At 42.9% G+C, this 16,857-nt stretch overlaps 1 protein-coding gene across 2 annotated transcripts in view; it reads left to right on the top strand.

Moving 5' to 3' along the window:
• Positions 1 to 16,857, top strand: part of ELAVL4 (ELAV like RNA binding protein 4) — a 137,820-nt gene that overhangs the window by 72,441 nt on the left and 48,522 nt on the right. For both annotated transcript variants that reach the window (XM_074221483.1, XM_074221482.1), the window contains exon 2: positions 2,965 to 3,205. In XM_074221483.1, the coding sequence (XP_074077584.1) occupies positions 2,965 to 3,205 (241 nt within the window). The remainder of the gene's footprint in view (positions 1 to 2,964; positions 3,206 to 16,857) is intronic.

Here is a 16,857-nt window from a genome sequence, read left to right as displayed (position 1 = left end):
TGACCTAGTTGCTTTCCACTATTCTTCAGTGCCCTCCTCTATTCTGTGGCCATCCTAGACCCTCCACCTCAACCTTCTCTCCTGAAACCTTGGACCATGGGTCTTCAGGCATGGGACATCATATGGCATCCCACAAAGGTGACTCTCCAAGTGTACCACTGGCAGACTGGGCGTATGATTCGCATTGTTTTTCCTGTGTCAGAGGAGAATTCTCACTACTCGGCCAGCCAGCCCTTGTGACCAGCATCATGTTTGCCAAGACTTCCGACATCAGGAAGGTTAGCTAGAAAAAGTAGTCAACTAATTTGTGGCCCCAACCCAGTCTCTGTCTAGTAAATGGATTGCCTGGGCTGCTTCAAGGACAGTTGAAAACACGACTCCTCCCGAAGGTCAGATGCAAATATAGAGAAGATCCCAGGTCCCTGATCAATTGGCGTAAGTTGACCCCTGGGATCCCTTCCAAAGGGCGGTGCCCAGGAGCCTGAGAACTTTGAAGAACTGTTTTCAGGAAGTAGCAACTTGGCTTCCCTGACACAGACAGTCTGGTTTACAAAAAGCGAGTCTCCCTGGCTAGTGTGGCGAGCAGATGGAGCCATGGTCAGCCCTCTCATCTGTCAGCAGCAGCAGAGGAATCCTTTCAGGTGACACTCAAGGGCATGAAGACCCCCTCCCCTTACTGAAAGCTGGCCCTGATTTGCCCTTCCTACCTTACATATATTCTCCCCTTCCCACCTGTTTGTTTTCTGAATATATCTGAATACATGGAGATGGAAAAGGACCACTGTCTTTGTTTGATGCTATCACCCCTGAGCTCATTACATCTTCATCCTTGCACACCACACATCTGGAGAATTGGCCTCTAGCTTGAATGTGCCAACCTTTAGTCTTTGAGGTGGCTGTTCTTTTGCCTCTGGAAAGAAAATTGTTTTAATATAAAAAAAGATAAGGGAGGAAGATAGACATCTGATCATGGCTTTTAGATGTGCCTTTTGACTGGAAACAGAGGAGAATGGCAGGTTTTTGCTCTTCCCTTTCACAAAGCAACAAAAACAGCAAAGCAATGCCACATTTGAGAGGTCCTCCAGTTGTCCAAAAGCACTTGGGAAGTACTGAACCATATGTGGGTAGGGTGAAGCCTTATTTAGAGGGATGATGGAGATTTCATATTTATATTATATCATTTTATAAATATTCTTTGGCTTTGAATTCAGTTGAGCCTAATTAGAGTGGAAAGAACCCTGAACTAAGACTCAGTATGTAACCTTGGCTTTGTGGTAGCTAGCTGTGTGACCTTGGGGAAGTGGCTTGCCCCTTCTGAATGTCTTCTCCTCTATAAGACGGGTATAATTTCTGACCCGTTTGAATTGCTTGCCTCTTCCTGGGTGCTTTGTTAACTCTGCATGCTGTACCAGGGTGAATTATTGTTATTATCTCATGCTTCTCACATCATTACTATCATCACTGCCATTATTATTACCAACAGGAGGAAGGGGGAGTCTGATGGGATGCCCTTGGAGATTTTGCTGGCTCTCTTCATGTGGTGACCACCATTCACAGTTACTACAAGTAACTTTGTGTGCCATCTATGTCCATTTTTAGGGTGAGGTCTGACCCATACCCAGAATGAGACCAGGAGAGAAAGTTTTTCTTTTGTAGTGATGTATTCTGACCTTGGGTATTCTCATTGAATTTGTTTCCTTATTTGTAAAATATTCCTGAGTATTCCTGCTCTCTTCATCTCAAAGGATAGTGGTAAGCAAAGAGAAGTTTTTATTTGCGGCACTTGTGTAAAGGAAAAGGTAATGATGATAACAGTGATTATCACACTGGAAGTGGATAGGATTTCCATCAGTGGAAATGACTTTGAAAAGAAGGAATGACCATCTTGCTTGGCTGTACCCTAAGGACCAGTAGACCTTCCCATCAGCTGAAGCCCCTCATTTGTCTTGTCTGCCAGGGACTGACTTTTCTATTTATATACTTGGTGCTTAGCACAGGGCTTTGTATATAGTAAGTGTTTAATAAATGCTTTTTCACTCATTCATAGTGATATAGTTCAGAGTAACTAAATAAAAAAAAATAGGAAAACTACTTGCCTGAGCACTGTTTCCATGAGAAACCACATATGAAGTGTGGAAAGAGTACAATGATAATAATAATGAGGTCCTTATTTTATATGATCATAATCTCATTGCTCTCATGGGCGCAGAAATGGCAGGAAGATGGTGGTTAGGGAAATTGTTCGATGGTCCTTAGTAACTGCTGAGATCATCTCTCCCACCATGATTTTAGGAGTGGAGTTTCTGAACAGTGCTCAGATTCTCAAATGTCCCCACACAGAATTGTGCCTGTTGATTTCCTGCCATCTTTTTTTAGGAGATACCTAGTGAACAGATACCATGTCTCATCTGGTTGGGACAAGTGAGAGTTTATGTGTGTATGTTTGGGGGGGGACCCCCCCAGGTTTAACGGAACTATAATTTTAATCACGTTGTTACTTTATGTTTTAATTATAATTTGTACATTTGTATAAGTGTACGTTTCTGCAAGTGATTATGTAATGAAAACAGAAATTAGTGTTTCATTAACAAAATAACAAGATTTCTCTCCTTCATTTCTCTGTTCCCTGTTCTGAATCTCTGAGTCTCTAGCTTGGACAGAAAAGAACACATGAAATTAAATATTATTATTCCCCCTCCCCCAAAAAGCTCCTGAATTGGCATTTTGTGTATGTGTGTGTTTGTGCATGCATGCATGCATGCACCCACACACATGCATACACACACATATGACTATGCAACCTACCAGGTAAGGGATAGTTATTTAACAAATGATTGATTTGTCTTTGTATGCTTTCTCCTTAAGAAAAAGAGAGGGGCAAAAAATCAAACTCAAAATGCATAGAAAAGCTTTTGATGCTTTTGAAAGATGACAAGCTTATTTGTTCATTTTTTTAAAATTCAGATAATTAGCACCATGGAGCCTCAGGTATCAAATGGCCCTACATCCAACACGACCAATGGACCATCCAGCAATAGTCGAAACTGCCCTTCGCCCATGCAGACTGGAGCCACCACAGATGACAGCAAGACCAACCTAATCGTCAACTACTTGCCCCAGAACATGACTCAGGAGGAGTTTCGGAGCCTGTTTGGCAGCATTGGAGAAATAGAATCCTGCAAGCTTGTTCGCGACAAGATCACAGGTATGCCAACCCCCCTCCTTGGGGCTGTCCTTCAGTGCCCCCCACCCTTACCCTGTGCTTCTTTGGATGCCCCCCCCCCATGGACCACTCATTGCATCTCTCAGATTACATGGCCCTGGACTTGAACCATCTGGGGAACCTTGAAAGACACCTTGACTTGTGCCCTCGACCAAGGGTACCTGAGATTTCATCACTCTTCATTGCTCTATACCCAGCCTTCACTTCCCTTCTTCATTCCCCAGACATTGGCATGAGAAAATCCTTTAGGGAGAGCTTGGACAGATGGCTGCTTGGCTCCTCTCTGGTTCCCCCAAGGAAAGGGCACCCCTCCCCTATATGTCTCTATGGTTATACTAGACCTGGGTGACCCTGCTCTGATTGGGGAGTCAGGGGCTAATAACAACAGCAATAATAATGTTTTTAAAAAATTATGTTATTAATAATAATTTATTATCATAGAGTGGGGCAATGAAATGGCACAATGGGTAGAGTACAGGCCCTGGAGAGTTAGTCAGTCCTGAATTCCAATCCAGCCATAGATACTGACTAACTGTGTGACCTTGGACAGATCACTTAAGCCTGCATGGTATCCAGGGTCATCTCTGGTCTTCCTGAATCATATCTGGCCACTGGACCCAGAGGAGAAAGTGAGAAGGCCTGAGTTTATCTGGGTCTGATAGATGTTGACTGTGTCACCCTGGGCAAATCACACAAACACATTTCCCCCTTTTGCCTCCTTCCCCCTCCCTCTCTCCCCACCTCCTCTTTTCCTCCTTCCTCCCTCACTTCCTTCCTTCCTCTCTCAATATACATATGTATGTATGTATGCGTATATGTATGTAACCTAAGAGGATATATATCTTAAAAAGATGTTTCCTATGTCTATGTATATGTGTGTGCACTTACTGTTTTCTTTTAGAATTATATAGGCAGCTGTGATAGAGCACAGCAGACCCTGACTAGTGACCAGTTCCCATTGTCCAGAAGTTTTTACTGGAGTGAAAAAGGAAGTAAGGGATTCTAAGAGGAAGAAGAAGGAGCACTTTCCAGACATGGGTGGGGAGGGGTGTCAGTCTGGGAAGTCAAGGGAAGAAGTTCCCCACAAGGGTACAATAAGAAGACAAGTCAAGCTCTATGAATGTTAGTGTATGTCTGGCCTGAGCTGAGGATGTCTTTTATATTTTTCAAATTTAGTGTTTTTAAACCCAAATATTTCTTGGCTCCTAGACCACACAAAATTCAAGCCCTTAGGCCATAGTTTACTTTACTGACTGTGTTCTTAGGTAATAAGTTCCAGAGAATGTGATTATCTGCAGTGATAGAAAAATGTCAGGATAAGTTCCCCTTATCAGTGAATTCAGAAACTCAATTTCTTCCCAGTATTTTGTACATACTGAGATGTGCCCGAGGGGTTTCCTTTGATAGAGTATAAGCTCTTTAAGGACAGGGATGATTTATTTCTATTTTATAAAGTGCTTATTAGTAAATGATGATGTTTGTCCTTCATTTTCGAAGAAGACCACAGCATCAGGGAGGTGATACCATAACAAGCAAGTAAATTGGATTGGGGGGGGGGGGCGCTTTGCTAAGTCACCAGCCTCACTTTCTCCTCCAGAGCTATCTGGGTCCAGTGGCCAGATAGGGATCAGGACAACTGGAGATGGCACAGAATGTGAGGCTGTCAGAGTTAAGTGACTTGCCTAAGATCACACAGCTAGTAAGAGTCAAGTGACTAAGCCTGGATTAAAACTCCCGTCTTCCTGACTCCAGGGCCAGTGCTTAATCTACTGCACCATCTCATTGCTTAGTAAATAAATCTGTTGGTTGATTGAGTGAAGTCACAGAGTTGATTCATTAGTTGAGGTCACACATGGAGTAATTACCAGTGACCTAATTTGAACCACGTTCTATGCCTCCGGACTCTCTTACTCTTCTATCCAGGTAATGATGCAGAATCAAGTTTACTAGGTGGCACAGTGGATAAAGCACCGGCCCTGGAGTCAGGAATACCTGGGTTCAAATCCAGTCTCAGACACTTAATAATTACCTAGCTGTGTGGCCTTGGGCAAGCCACTTAACCCCATTTGCCTTGCAAAAAAAAAAAAGAATCAAGTTTACTCCTTCAGGTATGATCCCAAGATTACCCAAATGCTTGGCAGCGTTATTCATCCTCCTTTGGTTTCCCATAACCAATTGCCCCTTGAAGATCTCCAACTGGTTGTCTGCCCTGTAGACATCTCTAACTCAAGCAACCTAACCTAGAATTCATCCTTACCCTATTCCAGACTTCCTATGGTCAAGGGCATTATGATCCTCTTTTTATCGTCTGGGTTCATTACACTGGGGTCATATCCCACCCCTTTCTCCCTCATTCAACTCAGCCAGTCAGTTGTCCAATCATTTCTTTCTATATAAATATATTATATTCTTGAATATATATCCATCTCTTGATATATAATATAATGTAACGGTGCAACATTAGTATAATGTAATAAATATAATTAATATAGTCTAATAATATTCTTTATCTTCTCTCACTTTATCACTATCTTAATTCAGTAATTCTCTACCTTCACTGCCTCTCATATGAAGTGTGCAATAGCCTTCTCTCTTGTCTTCCTGCCTTCTGTCTCTCCCTCTCTCCACTGATTTCCATTGCCAAAGTGATTTCCCTCCAGCCTGGGCCTGACTAGGTTCCCCCTCTACTTGGATGTTCCTGCTAGCATCCAATCTAAACTATCCCTTTGTTTGCCCTTTATACTTTACACCATCTGATACCCTCCCATGTTTTCCATCTACTTCTCTCTCCTCTTTGGTTCTGTGGTCCAGCTAGTAAGACCAGGAGAAAACCCCCTCTGAAAGACTCAAGATGCTTTCATCTCCAGTCCTCCCCAGAGGGAGAGGCTGATATTCCCCAATATCTCTGATTTTGCTGGATGGGTATCCAGTCTTCTCCCTAGGTCTTGTGTTGCTCATGTTCTTGGGTCCTTGCAAATATTATGTTAGTGCCTGTCTCATCTGTCAATCCAATGGCACAACTTAACTGACTATTGTTGTCCCAATTAAATCTTGGCGAGAGTAGTGAATGTTGGGTCAAATTAAAAGCAAGAGGGCAAGTATGGTAGTGTTGTTGTTGGGTCTCAGAATAGTGTCAAGTCTTGGTGCCCCTAACTCAAGGGTTCTTCCTAAAGGATCTTGTTTTTTAAAAAAGAGGGAGGGGCTGGCTTTGGGAAATTTTGAGATAATCTTATTTCCATCCTAATTGACTCTGAGCACCTTGAAAGTGACTTGCATAGGGCCTGGTACACAGGCAGTTAATAAATGTTTACTGACTGCCTGTGATCCCATCAGGGTAGTCCTCCTCCTATAAATGCACATCACAGCTCCTATGTGATTTCAGATAAGAGTTTGCTCCCTTGCATCCTATTGATGACACTGAGAAAAATTGGGTCATTCATTGTTTTCACAAGCAATATGTGTGCAAGCAGGATGCATGCAAGCAATATGCTAAGCTCAAGGGATCTAAAAAGAAGAAAAAAATGAAACCTGCCCTGTCCTCAAGGAGGTTACTGCCTCCCACTTCCTAAGGACAGGGCCTCTTTGGTCTATTACTAGTCTGGAGTTGGTGTATGGCCAGCTATGGCCTTTGAGAGCTCAGGGTTGCTTCCTTTGAGAGGTCAGTGCATCAGCAGAGAACATAGCATTTATTAATCATCAGAATCATAATAGTGATGGTGTGCATTGCTCTGGAGCCTTGAGGCTGGATCTAGAATGATTCTGGACAAGTCCATGGTAGTGAACGTTGAATTCCTATACAAAGTCATTATTCAGGGACCCTTCTCTTCTAACCTGGGATTCCCCCTAGCCACTTGCTGGACCTTTCCAGGGTTCCTTTAGGCTCTCTGGAGCTTTCCCTATTCCTGATGGCATCCCTTGTTTTCCAAAGACACATGTTAAACAAGCAGACGAGAACATGCTAATTTGGTGCTGCACTGGGGGGTGGGGGTGGGGGTGGGCTCTGAAGGGTAGTGACAGCTTCCAAGACAGCCTTTAATTTGGGATACAAAACCCAAATTGTCAACTTTGGTTCCATTGAACTGTTTCCCCAGCACAAGCAGAGATCTGCAGGAACATCTGAGCTTAAAGAGGAAACTAACAGGTTGAAAGAGGAAATATAAATCAGGCAGAAAGTTATAATTATGTGGGCTCTTTTTTTTTCTAACTTAAGGGGGGGGTGGGTGGAGAATTTTATTTGCTGAGAACTAGTGGGAACGAGACAGGGAAATATAGGGAGACCAGAGATGTTTGCCCTCATTTGGTTGCAATGTTTAATAAAAGCAGTTGTAAAGTGTGCTTATTAAATTCTTCATTTACACTACCTAATTAATTCTAGCATTTTAAATTAACGGTGAAACTGGTCCCTGCTGTACCATTCCATCGAAACTGCATGTTCTGTTCTCCCACCCAGTGGTTTGAGTTTAATTGGCTTCACTCAAAAGTCAGGGAAGGAAGGTGAGATGGGGCCAGGGGATCAGGCCAGGGTGGACTGGAATGGTGAAAGGGAGAGGGGACCATTTGAGGAGGAAGCCTTAGGGCTGAAAATTCCACACTTGTGGAACCTGACTTCCCTGACCTTCAGCTGACACAGGCTGAAGCCCCAGACAATTCAAAGTCAAGTTGGATGACATCATTTGGATCTTGGGTCATCTTGCTCCCTATCTCCCCCAATTCTATGAACCCTGATATAGTAAGGCTCCAAAAAGGGACTTTTCTCTTCAAAGGCATTGAAGATGATGGGCTTGCAGAGATCTTTAGTTCACCTGCTGAACGAGGGCTTTTTGAGCCCCTTTGGACCCCCAGATGAACATCTTTTGAGAGTCTAAATGACACAGAAGCAATATGAGAGACCTCAGAATCCTAGAACCTGAGTTTGAATCTGAGAATGACTCTGGGGAAGGCAGCTACTAAGTGACAGGGTTGGGCCAGGTGGTCTTTGCCTGGTGTAACTCTACCATGGTTGATTTCTGCAATCAGATTTCTCATCCTTGTTAGACATTTCTTTGAGTGGTGTTTTCAACTGGCCAGTTGTAGAATTGGCCATTAGCTGATCCATAGCACTGTTCATGTCTGGTCTTAATTGAAAATTCTTTATGAGAAGTCTCGTAGGTCCATGTGCTAGGGTTACATTGAAAGGAGGCTCCTAGGGATCTTAGAATTTCTGAATATGGCAGTCATGATGTAGGTATGTACATCTACCTGTATCCTGGGTAGACTTTCCTTTTCTTGATCTCTTCTTTCACATCCCCCCCCCCCCTTTGGTAAAATGAGATTTGAGGATTTGGCTATCCAGACCTTATTTTTTCTAATGTCACTTTAAATTGGTCTATAGATAAGTTTATATGAAGAGAAAAAAAATAGAGAAAAGAGACTTGAAAATAGCAATATTTGTCCTGTGTCCCAGGTACTCTGAGGCAATATAGTAAGAGTCCTGGGTTTGGAGTCTTTATTCCATTTTTGTTACATGAATTGGGCAAACCTCTCTAGACCTGAGTTTGGGGACTGGGCAAGGGGTTGATGACATCCAAGCTCTAAATCTGTCGTCCTGGATAATCTCAGAACATGGCTCCCTTCCCTCTTCTTGGGTAGGTTGAGGCATTGAGAAGACTGCTTTGACCATATAGGTATGTTTTGTGACCTCTTGATGCTTCTAGAAAGTGCATACTTCAGGCTTCCTGTGGCCTGGAAAGTGTGCCCCTTGCTTGTATTTATTCTCCTCTGTGATGGAATGGGGTGCCAAAGCTTCCACACAGGTGAAAGAATGCATGTGAGACTCACTTTGGATCAACGTACAACAAAGTAAAGACTGACAGATAGCTTCCGTGGGTGTGGGGGGAGGGAAGTAAGTTTGGGAAAAAATTGTAAAACTCAAATAAAATCTTTAATTAAAAAAAATGCATGTGAGGAAAGCACAAGTGTTCTCTAAAGGCTATTTTAAATAATATTAGGAAGAGAAAGATGCTCTGTGCTTGAGAAGGAGAAAATTCAGCATTTTTGTAAATTTTCTGTTTAAGAAAAAGTTTGGCTTGAATGTTTGTCTGGTCCCAGAGTCAGGAAGAAGTGGATCAGAGTTCTGTCTTGATTGGTCAGTTAACATCTCAAGAGCCTGCTGTCTGTCAGGAGCCCTGACCCAGAGCACAAACCCCAGAGGCTTAGCTGCTCTCTGGCCTAGACCATTGGTTCTTTGTTCGGTTGTTTTTTACAGCCAATCCTTAGTCGAAGAGCCAGTGGCTTTGTTTCTGCTATGCTGCTGCTGAGAATATTTTGATCTCTATTAAACTTTTGTTTCTGCCTTGGGCTCATTCTTTGTTGAATAGCTCAGATTGTTAGGAATTAATTTGAGGTGAAATCTGCCTCCCAATAATTTGCACCTCCTCGTCCTCAATTACTTCTCACTCTGCCTGGGGAACTAATCCTTCTTCCATGAAGCATCCCTCAGCAAACATTCAGCCCCTAAGTTTTCTCTTTTCTAACCTATATGTAGCTAGTTCCTTCACCCAGAACCCCAGGAAGTGATTTCGAATCCCTTCACCACCCAGTTTGAACTTTCCCAATGTATTTTCTCAAAAACCCTGATAAGACCACCTTCTTTTCTTCCTTCAGAAAGAAATCATAGTTTGTTCTAAAGCACCTAATTTATTTTTATTAAAATGTAATATTAGTAAAAATAATCTTTTTTTCCCTCCCTTACATTTGAAAAAAATAAAAACCAAAACCAAAAACTTGTAACAGATATATAAAGTTAAACAAAAACAAACTCCCCCATGGCCCATATCCCAAAATGAATGTCTTACTCTGGCCTTCTCTGACAGGAGATGGGGTGCAGGCTCCCCTCATTGCTCCTCTGATTTTTATTCAGATATACAAGCATTAATTAAATTTCTTATATGTTACTCAAGAAGGACAGTGTGCATAGACCTGTTTCAGATAAAATGGGGAAGGCCCATGTTAAAAGAAGGGGATAAATGAAGACTGCGTACACCTGTGAGACCTGAAGGGAAGCTGCTCTATTTCCTCTTTTGTAAAATGAGGGAGTTGAACATTAATTTTGTCATCTTTTCCTCTCTTTGAATCTTCTTGTCCTCTTTTCAGAAGCTGTGGTATAATTATTAAAATTCATTCATATGTATTTCCTCCATGGAAGGTAAGCTTTTTGAGGACAGGTGCTGTTTTATTGTTCACTTAGTATTCCCTTAGGGCACTTAGTTAATTTATTAAAGTTAATGAAGCAAATATTCAGGTGGACAGAAAGCTGTCTTCCACTTATTTCCTTTACTTTGATACAAGTCTGTCACTTAATTAATGGAAATTTCAGTGGAAAATCCTCATTACTGGGAAAATTGGAGTCAGTCTAGGACTCCACTATTGGATGTGATGAAAAATCTTCAATTTAAGATTAACTTTTATGAGATCATTTTGGGAGAGGTCTTTCTGTGCCATATTGGAGGTGTGGGGTAGGACACCATTTTGGTAGAATAAATCCCAGGATCACAGACCATAGGTTAGAGCAGGAAGAGATATTTAATTCAATCTTCCATTTCATACAAGAGGAAACTGAGGTTCATGGAGGTCCCATGACTTGTTTAAGGTCACACAGGCAGGAAGCATCAGAGATTGGGTTTAAGCCAGTTAATTACTATTAGGAAAGATGGACTAAGTGCAGAATTTTGTGCTGACACATCTTGAGAGCTATTGTGTATGAGCCTTGTCCTCATGGAGCTTATAGTTCACTGAGAGGGAGGTAAGCTATCCATGATAACTGTTAACATTTATAAAGGGCTTTACAATTTTTTTTAGGTTTTTTTTTTTTTTTGCAAGGCAATGGGGTTAAGTGGCTTGCCCAAGGCCACACAGCTAGGTAATTATTAAGTGTCTGAGGCCAAATTTGAAACCAGGTACTCCTGACTCCAGGGCCAGTGCTCTATCCACTGCACCAGCTAGCCGCCCCAGGACTTTACAATTTGTTATTCATTTGAAATAGTTTCAAAACTCAATATAACATGATCAGTCATTAGGGGGTAGAAAAACTGTAAGGTCCAAGGGGGAGAAAGGGTTTCTTTAGAGGGGGAGAGGGTGGGAAAATCAGAGTTGACTTCTAGGAGGAGGTGGTGTTAGAGTTGAGCCGAAAGGTTGATTGGAATTCATCAGGCAAAGGCAGGAAAGGATGCCATCACGATGATTCCAAGGTCTGGATGGCATCTGAGGTCACTCTTTAGTCCAATGTGTGCCCCAAGCCCACTGTGATGAGACTTATAATGGTAAATAGAATGTGGGCCCCTGCCCTCAGAAAACTCACAATCTAGAATGGAAGACAGAGAGATAAGACATTTTAAAAGTTTGCTTATAAGTTAAATAAATATAGAGGCAGTTAATTGGCCCAGTAGATTGATCTTTGGACTGGAGTCAAGAAGACCTGAGTTCAAAACTAGCTTCAGACACTTAGTAGCTGTGTGACCCTTGGGAAGGTCATTTGTTACTCTGCCTCAGTTTCCTCCTTTGTAAAATGGGGATAGTGATAGCATTGGCCTCAGTGGTTGTGAGGATCAAACAAAACCATATTTGTAAAGCTATTTGCATATATATAAATTCTCTAAACATATCTTAACAGCTAGTTATTCACCGAGCTCCCTCTCTACACCTGTAGAACAGAAGCTTCCTCAGGGCAGGGGCTGTTTGATTGTTCACCTTATATATCCACCACCCAGCATAGTCTCTGAGTCTGTGTTATTGTTGAGTCTTTTCAGTCATGCCCCACTTGTCTTGACCCCATTGGGGGTTTTCTTGGCAAAGAATGTAAATGGTTTGCCATGTCTTCCAGCTTATTTTACAGATGAGGAAACTGAGACAAAGAGGGTGAAGTGACTTGCCCAAGCTCCCATAGCTAGAAGTATCTGAGGCTGAATTTGAACTCATGAAGGTGATCCCAAACCTTTGTTGACACCTCACCCCCCTAACTCTTAGTGGACACTCAATACAGGCTTGTTGATTTAGCTGATTGATTTGTGCAAAGGACAAGGAGGTCACTGCCAACCAGAAATCCCTGAGCTCTAGTGAAAGTTGCCTAGATTGGGAGTCTCTTGAATGTCAGTCATGCCTTTGCCAGAAGCTGGACCTTCCTTAGAGTAATCAGGGCAGCTGCTCACAGACTAAGCCAAAGGGATGACTTGGGGTGCCCAGGAAGAGCCAGAGCGGAGAACCAAGGTCTTGAATCTTAGTGCCCTTGGGCATGTCTCCAGCCTTAGTCTTTACCTCTGTAAAAGGAGAGGTTTATTTTTGATAATCCAAAGGCTCAAAGTCCTGTAAACGTTCAAATGTTCTGAAGGGTTCTTCAGGAGGCAGGGGCCCAAAGGGTTGATTGTCATTCCTAGCATTAAACTCTAGGATTATGCCTTGGCACATCAGCACCCAAGAGGTGAGTCCAACACAGAGTTTGGTTTCGTAGGTGTGAGTATTTACAGCATTTTTTGGCAATCTAATTTCCCATAAGATGTAAGCTTATTGAGGCCAGGGACTGTCTTTTGCATTTTTTTAGCCTCAGAACTTAACCTGACATATGTAGTAGGCATTTAATAAATCTTTATGGACTGATCTTTAAATTTTTTTTATTTATTTAAAGCAATAGAATTAAGTGACTTGCCTAAGGTAACACAACTAGGCAGTTATTAAATGTCTGAGGCCAGATTTGAATTCACGTTTTCCTGACTCCAGGGCCAGTGCTCTATCCAGTGTGCCACCTAGCTGTCCCACTGGACTAATATTATTTTTAGAAAGATTTTTATTTATTTTACAATTTTTTGCCTCCCGCCCCCCCCCCCCCCAAGGCACTCTGTTAGTCTTTACATTGTTTCCATGGTATGCATTGATCTCAGTTAAATGTGATGAGAGAGAAATCATATCCTTAAGGAAGAAAAATAAAGTATAAGAGATAGCAAAACTATAATCAGGTAACGGATTATTTTTCTAAATTGAAAGTAATAGTCTTTGGTCTTTTTTCATACTCCATGATTCTTTCTCTGGATACAGATAGTATTCTCCATTTGGGACAGCCCTAAATTGTCCCTGCTTGTTGCACTAATGGAATGAGCAAGTCCATCAAGGTTGATCATCACTCCTGTGTTGCTAATTAGGTGTTTCTGGTTCTGCTCATCTCATTCAGCATCAGTTCATGGAAATCCCTCCAGGTTTCCCTGAATTCCTATCCCTCCTGGTTTCTAACAGAACAATAGTGTTCCATGACATACATAGACCACAGTTTGCTAAGCCATTCCCCAATTGAAGGACATTCACTGAATTTCTAATTCTTTGCCACCACAAACAGGGCTGCTATGAATATTTTTGTACAAGTGATGTTTTTACCCCTTTTCATAATCTCTTCAGAATTTAGACCCAGTACCCACTAGACTAATTTTTAACTCAGAATTTGACCTCTCCATTTTATGTGTATTTATGGGCTTAGCAAATGTAGGGAAATGCACTTTCACATTGCCCCCTTCCCCAACCGAAAGTAGTTACAACAGTATTAACCTTTTAAAAACTCCAAACATTCCTTCATAATATCAAAGCCAAGTCCATTATTAAGCATCAGAAGAAGGTGCCAGATAAAGGCTGGGAATGCAGACAAGGACTACAGATTTGGAGGAGGCTAAGGACTAGTGATGGGACTGCAAGACTTAGAGAGAGATGAGATCAGAAGGATCCTGCCCTAGCCTGGACAGTGGACAGAGATGCTGACTCTTAATTAGTGTTGCTGTTCTCCTCTAGGCTGGGCATTTTTTGAGTATCTTCCCAGTCCCAGGATGTTGGACTCAGAAGGTAAAGGTGATGCTGACATTTTGTCTTGCTCTCAGAATTGGAAGAGTCTTTGGTGCATTATTTTATTTCATGCTCATAATGATCCTTCCAGGAAATTGTCATTCCTAATTCTACTCTAGAGAAGAGGAAGCTTAGGGCTCAAGGATGTTAATTGACCTGCCTAGGATTGTACTGTTGGAGGCTAGATTAGAACCTGGTTCTTTTTGCCATGCCTTGATGTCTCACAAGATTTTCCAGTTTGATCTTTTAATTTTTCTGATGAGGAAAGTAACCCAGCAAGGACAAGGCCCTTGTCCATTGTAATGGCAGGGTCAGAGCCCAGGAGTGTAGCTCTTTAGTTGTGTTGACCTTCTTTCACAGGATGCTGCTTCAGATCTCTGAAGACCTTACTTTCATGATGGACATCCAGGAGCTCTCTTAGCTAATGATAAACTAATTAATAGAGAAATGTGTGTCTGTCTTGCTATAAGAAGTAGCTTCCTCAGGGGAGGACAGTGGAACAGACTCCTTGAGGCATATTTGGCTTCGTATATTTGAAAATAAGCTAGCAGGAAGGATGCTTGTGGGTGTTCTGAGTTCTGGGGGAAGCAGGGGCCATTTGGGTGTGTCTTGTGGCTTTCATCACTTCTGCAGTTGTTTTCTGCTCATTCTTAGCAGCAAACAAGAGAATTTGGATCCCTTGGCTTGGGGAAGGGATGGGGAAAGATGGTGGTTCTCCTGGTGGCCTCATCAGTAGGACTCCCGGCTAGGATAAATGAGAGCACCTGAGTGTGTTCTCCATGCAGACCTTCCCAAATCATAGATCCCTAAATGGGAGCAAAGTGTAATGATAAGATTGAGTCCATCATGAGCAATCTGGAAGAGGAGGTCAGCTTTGGGACTGGCTGCAGAGGCCAGGCACAAGCAAGCCTGGAGGCTTGGGCCTCTCCATCAGGCTGGGGAGGTGGGGTGGCCTCCAGCCCCTGTTTCCCCTCCATCTCCCCTTGGGTTCTTTCTTGCCTGGCCTGCTTCCGGCAGGCGCATCCCTGAAATCTCTCAGGACTTTTACATAGGACGTGAATCAGGCCCTGGTATTTTTAGGACTTTCTATTTTGGTATTTGAGCTGAGAGTTTGGTCCCTGATGCTGACTCGATCTCCTGCTTTCCCTGTCCCTGATTCTCTGCCCCTCCCCCATTCCCCCACCTCCTCAAAACACCACTTTCTCCTTTTCTGTGGTTGTGATTTGGGTGATGAGAATGCAAGGTTAGTCCATCAGCAGATTGAAGTGGAACACAAGCTGCCCTCTCCCCAGTGTTTCCTTTCACCCCCTCCTTCCCCCCAGTGAGGAAGACTGGCCTCATTTTACATAGCAGAGAAGGGAAAGAGACCAATTGGGGCTCACCCACCCACACCTGGTCTTTGTCAGAACTGCTACTTGGATTCGGGGCTTCTGATTCTACAGCCACTAAGTTCTCCCTGTCCTCTACCATGTTGCCTCCCCCTTGTGCTTTCTAGGCTGGGGAATCTCAGGGCCAGTTTGATTTGGAGGTGCTTTGTGAAGGGTGCTTAGGTTGGATTAGAATGCACTGAATCTGTTTAAACTCAGGCCTTAGCCAGCAAAGTGACTAGTGGGCATTAATTGCTGTAGGGAAGTGCTTAATAAACATTGGTTGAGTTGAATGTAGCAGCAATAATAGTGATGATGACCATGGTAGCATTTATATGAGACTTTAAAGGCTTTGCAGAGTGTTACAAATATTCTCATTATATCCCATAATAATAAAACAGCAGTATTATTATTATCACCTTCATTTTACAGATTAGGAAACTGAGGCTGAGATGGGGAAATGTCTTGCCCAGTCACACGGCTCTAAAGGGCCTGAGGCCTGGGTCTTTTCAACTCTAGACTTGGTGTTCTATTGGCTGCAGTGCCACCCGGCTACTCTCTAGCTCAGAGTAGGTCCTTAGTAAAATTTTCAGTGAGCCTATGGAAAATCAGCTTTTACTCACTTCCCCAAAGCCATCATTTTCTCCTCTTGTGCAGGAGCCCACTAAGTACCACCAAGGGAGGAACAGTAACAGGATAGTGACTTGGAATAGGGTTGTATCAGCATAAGCTGCAAAAGGACAGGGTGAGGATGGGTGGGGGAGAGTGGCTGACCTGGAATTTTCCCTGAGTTGGGGATCTCCCAGTAAAGAAACTCCTTCTACTGGTGCAGGTCATCACCTTCACGGCTGAGACACTGAGACATCGAATGACTTGACCCAGCTCACACCCCCAGCATGAGAACAATAATGTTGGAGTTTTAATTGTGGCCAACTTCCCAGTGTAACTTGTTCATATTTTATGTGCATAGAGTCGTCTATATGTTGTCACTGGCCTCCTTGAGAGATCAATGGAATTTCCCCCTTTTTATTTGGTTGGTAGTTATAATGGGGGGGGGGGGGGCTGGGAAGGAATGTCTTTTTGTCTTTGTTGTTCTTTGGGACATAAATTCTGTGTCACCTGTCCAGATGCCTCTGGTTTGAGGTCCCTTGAGCCATCTACTCCAGGCCAGGCCCCTTCCCTTGAAGCTTCTCCTGACAGTTTCAGGGGTCAGCTGAAAATCTTTGATCCACACTGAGCAATCCTTTCTTGAATTCCTACTGTGTGCCAGGCCTTGTGCTTTTGGAGAAGGACCAAGACATAAGATGCATAATTCCTCATAATTTTTCCTCTGGTATATAAAATTCCCTGTCATTCATTCCCATTGTGGGAATCTGGATGTCTTAACAGACCTGTGAAGGATTCCAGTGACTGCTC

Source organism: Macrotis lagotis, chromosome 2, assembly GCF_037893015.1.
Source record: "Macrotis lagotis isolate mMagLag1 chromosome 2, bilby.v1.9.chrom.fasta, whole genome shotgun sequence".
Lineage (NCBI taxonomy): Eukaryota > Metazoa > Chordata > Mammalia > Peramelemorphia > Peramelidae > Macrotis > Macrotis lagotis.
This window is presented reverse-complemented; position numbering and strand designations above follow the sequence as displayed.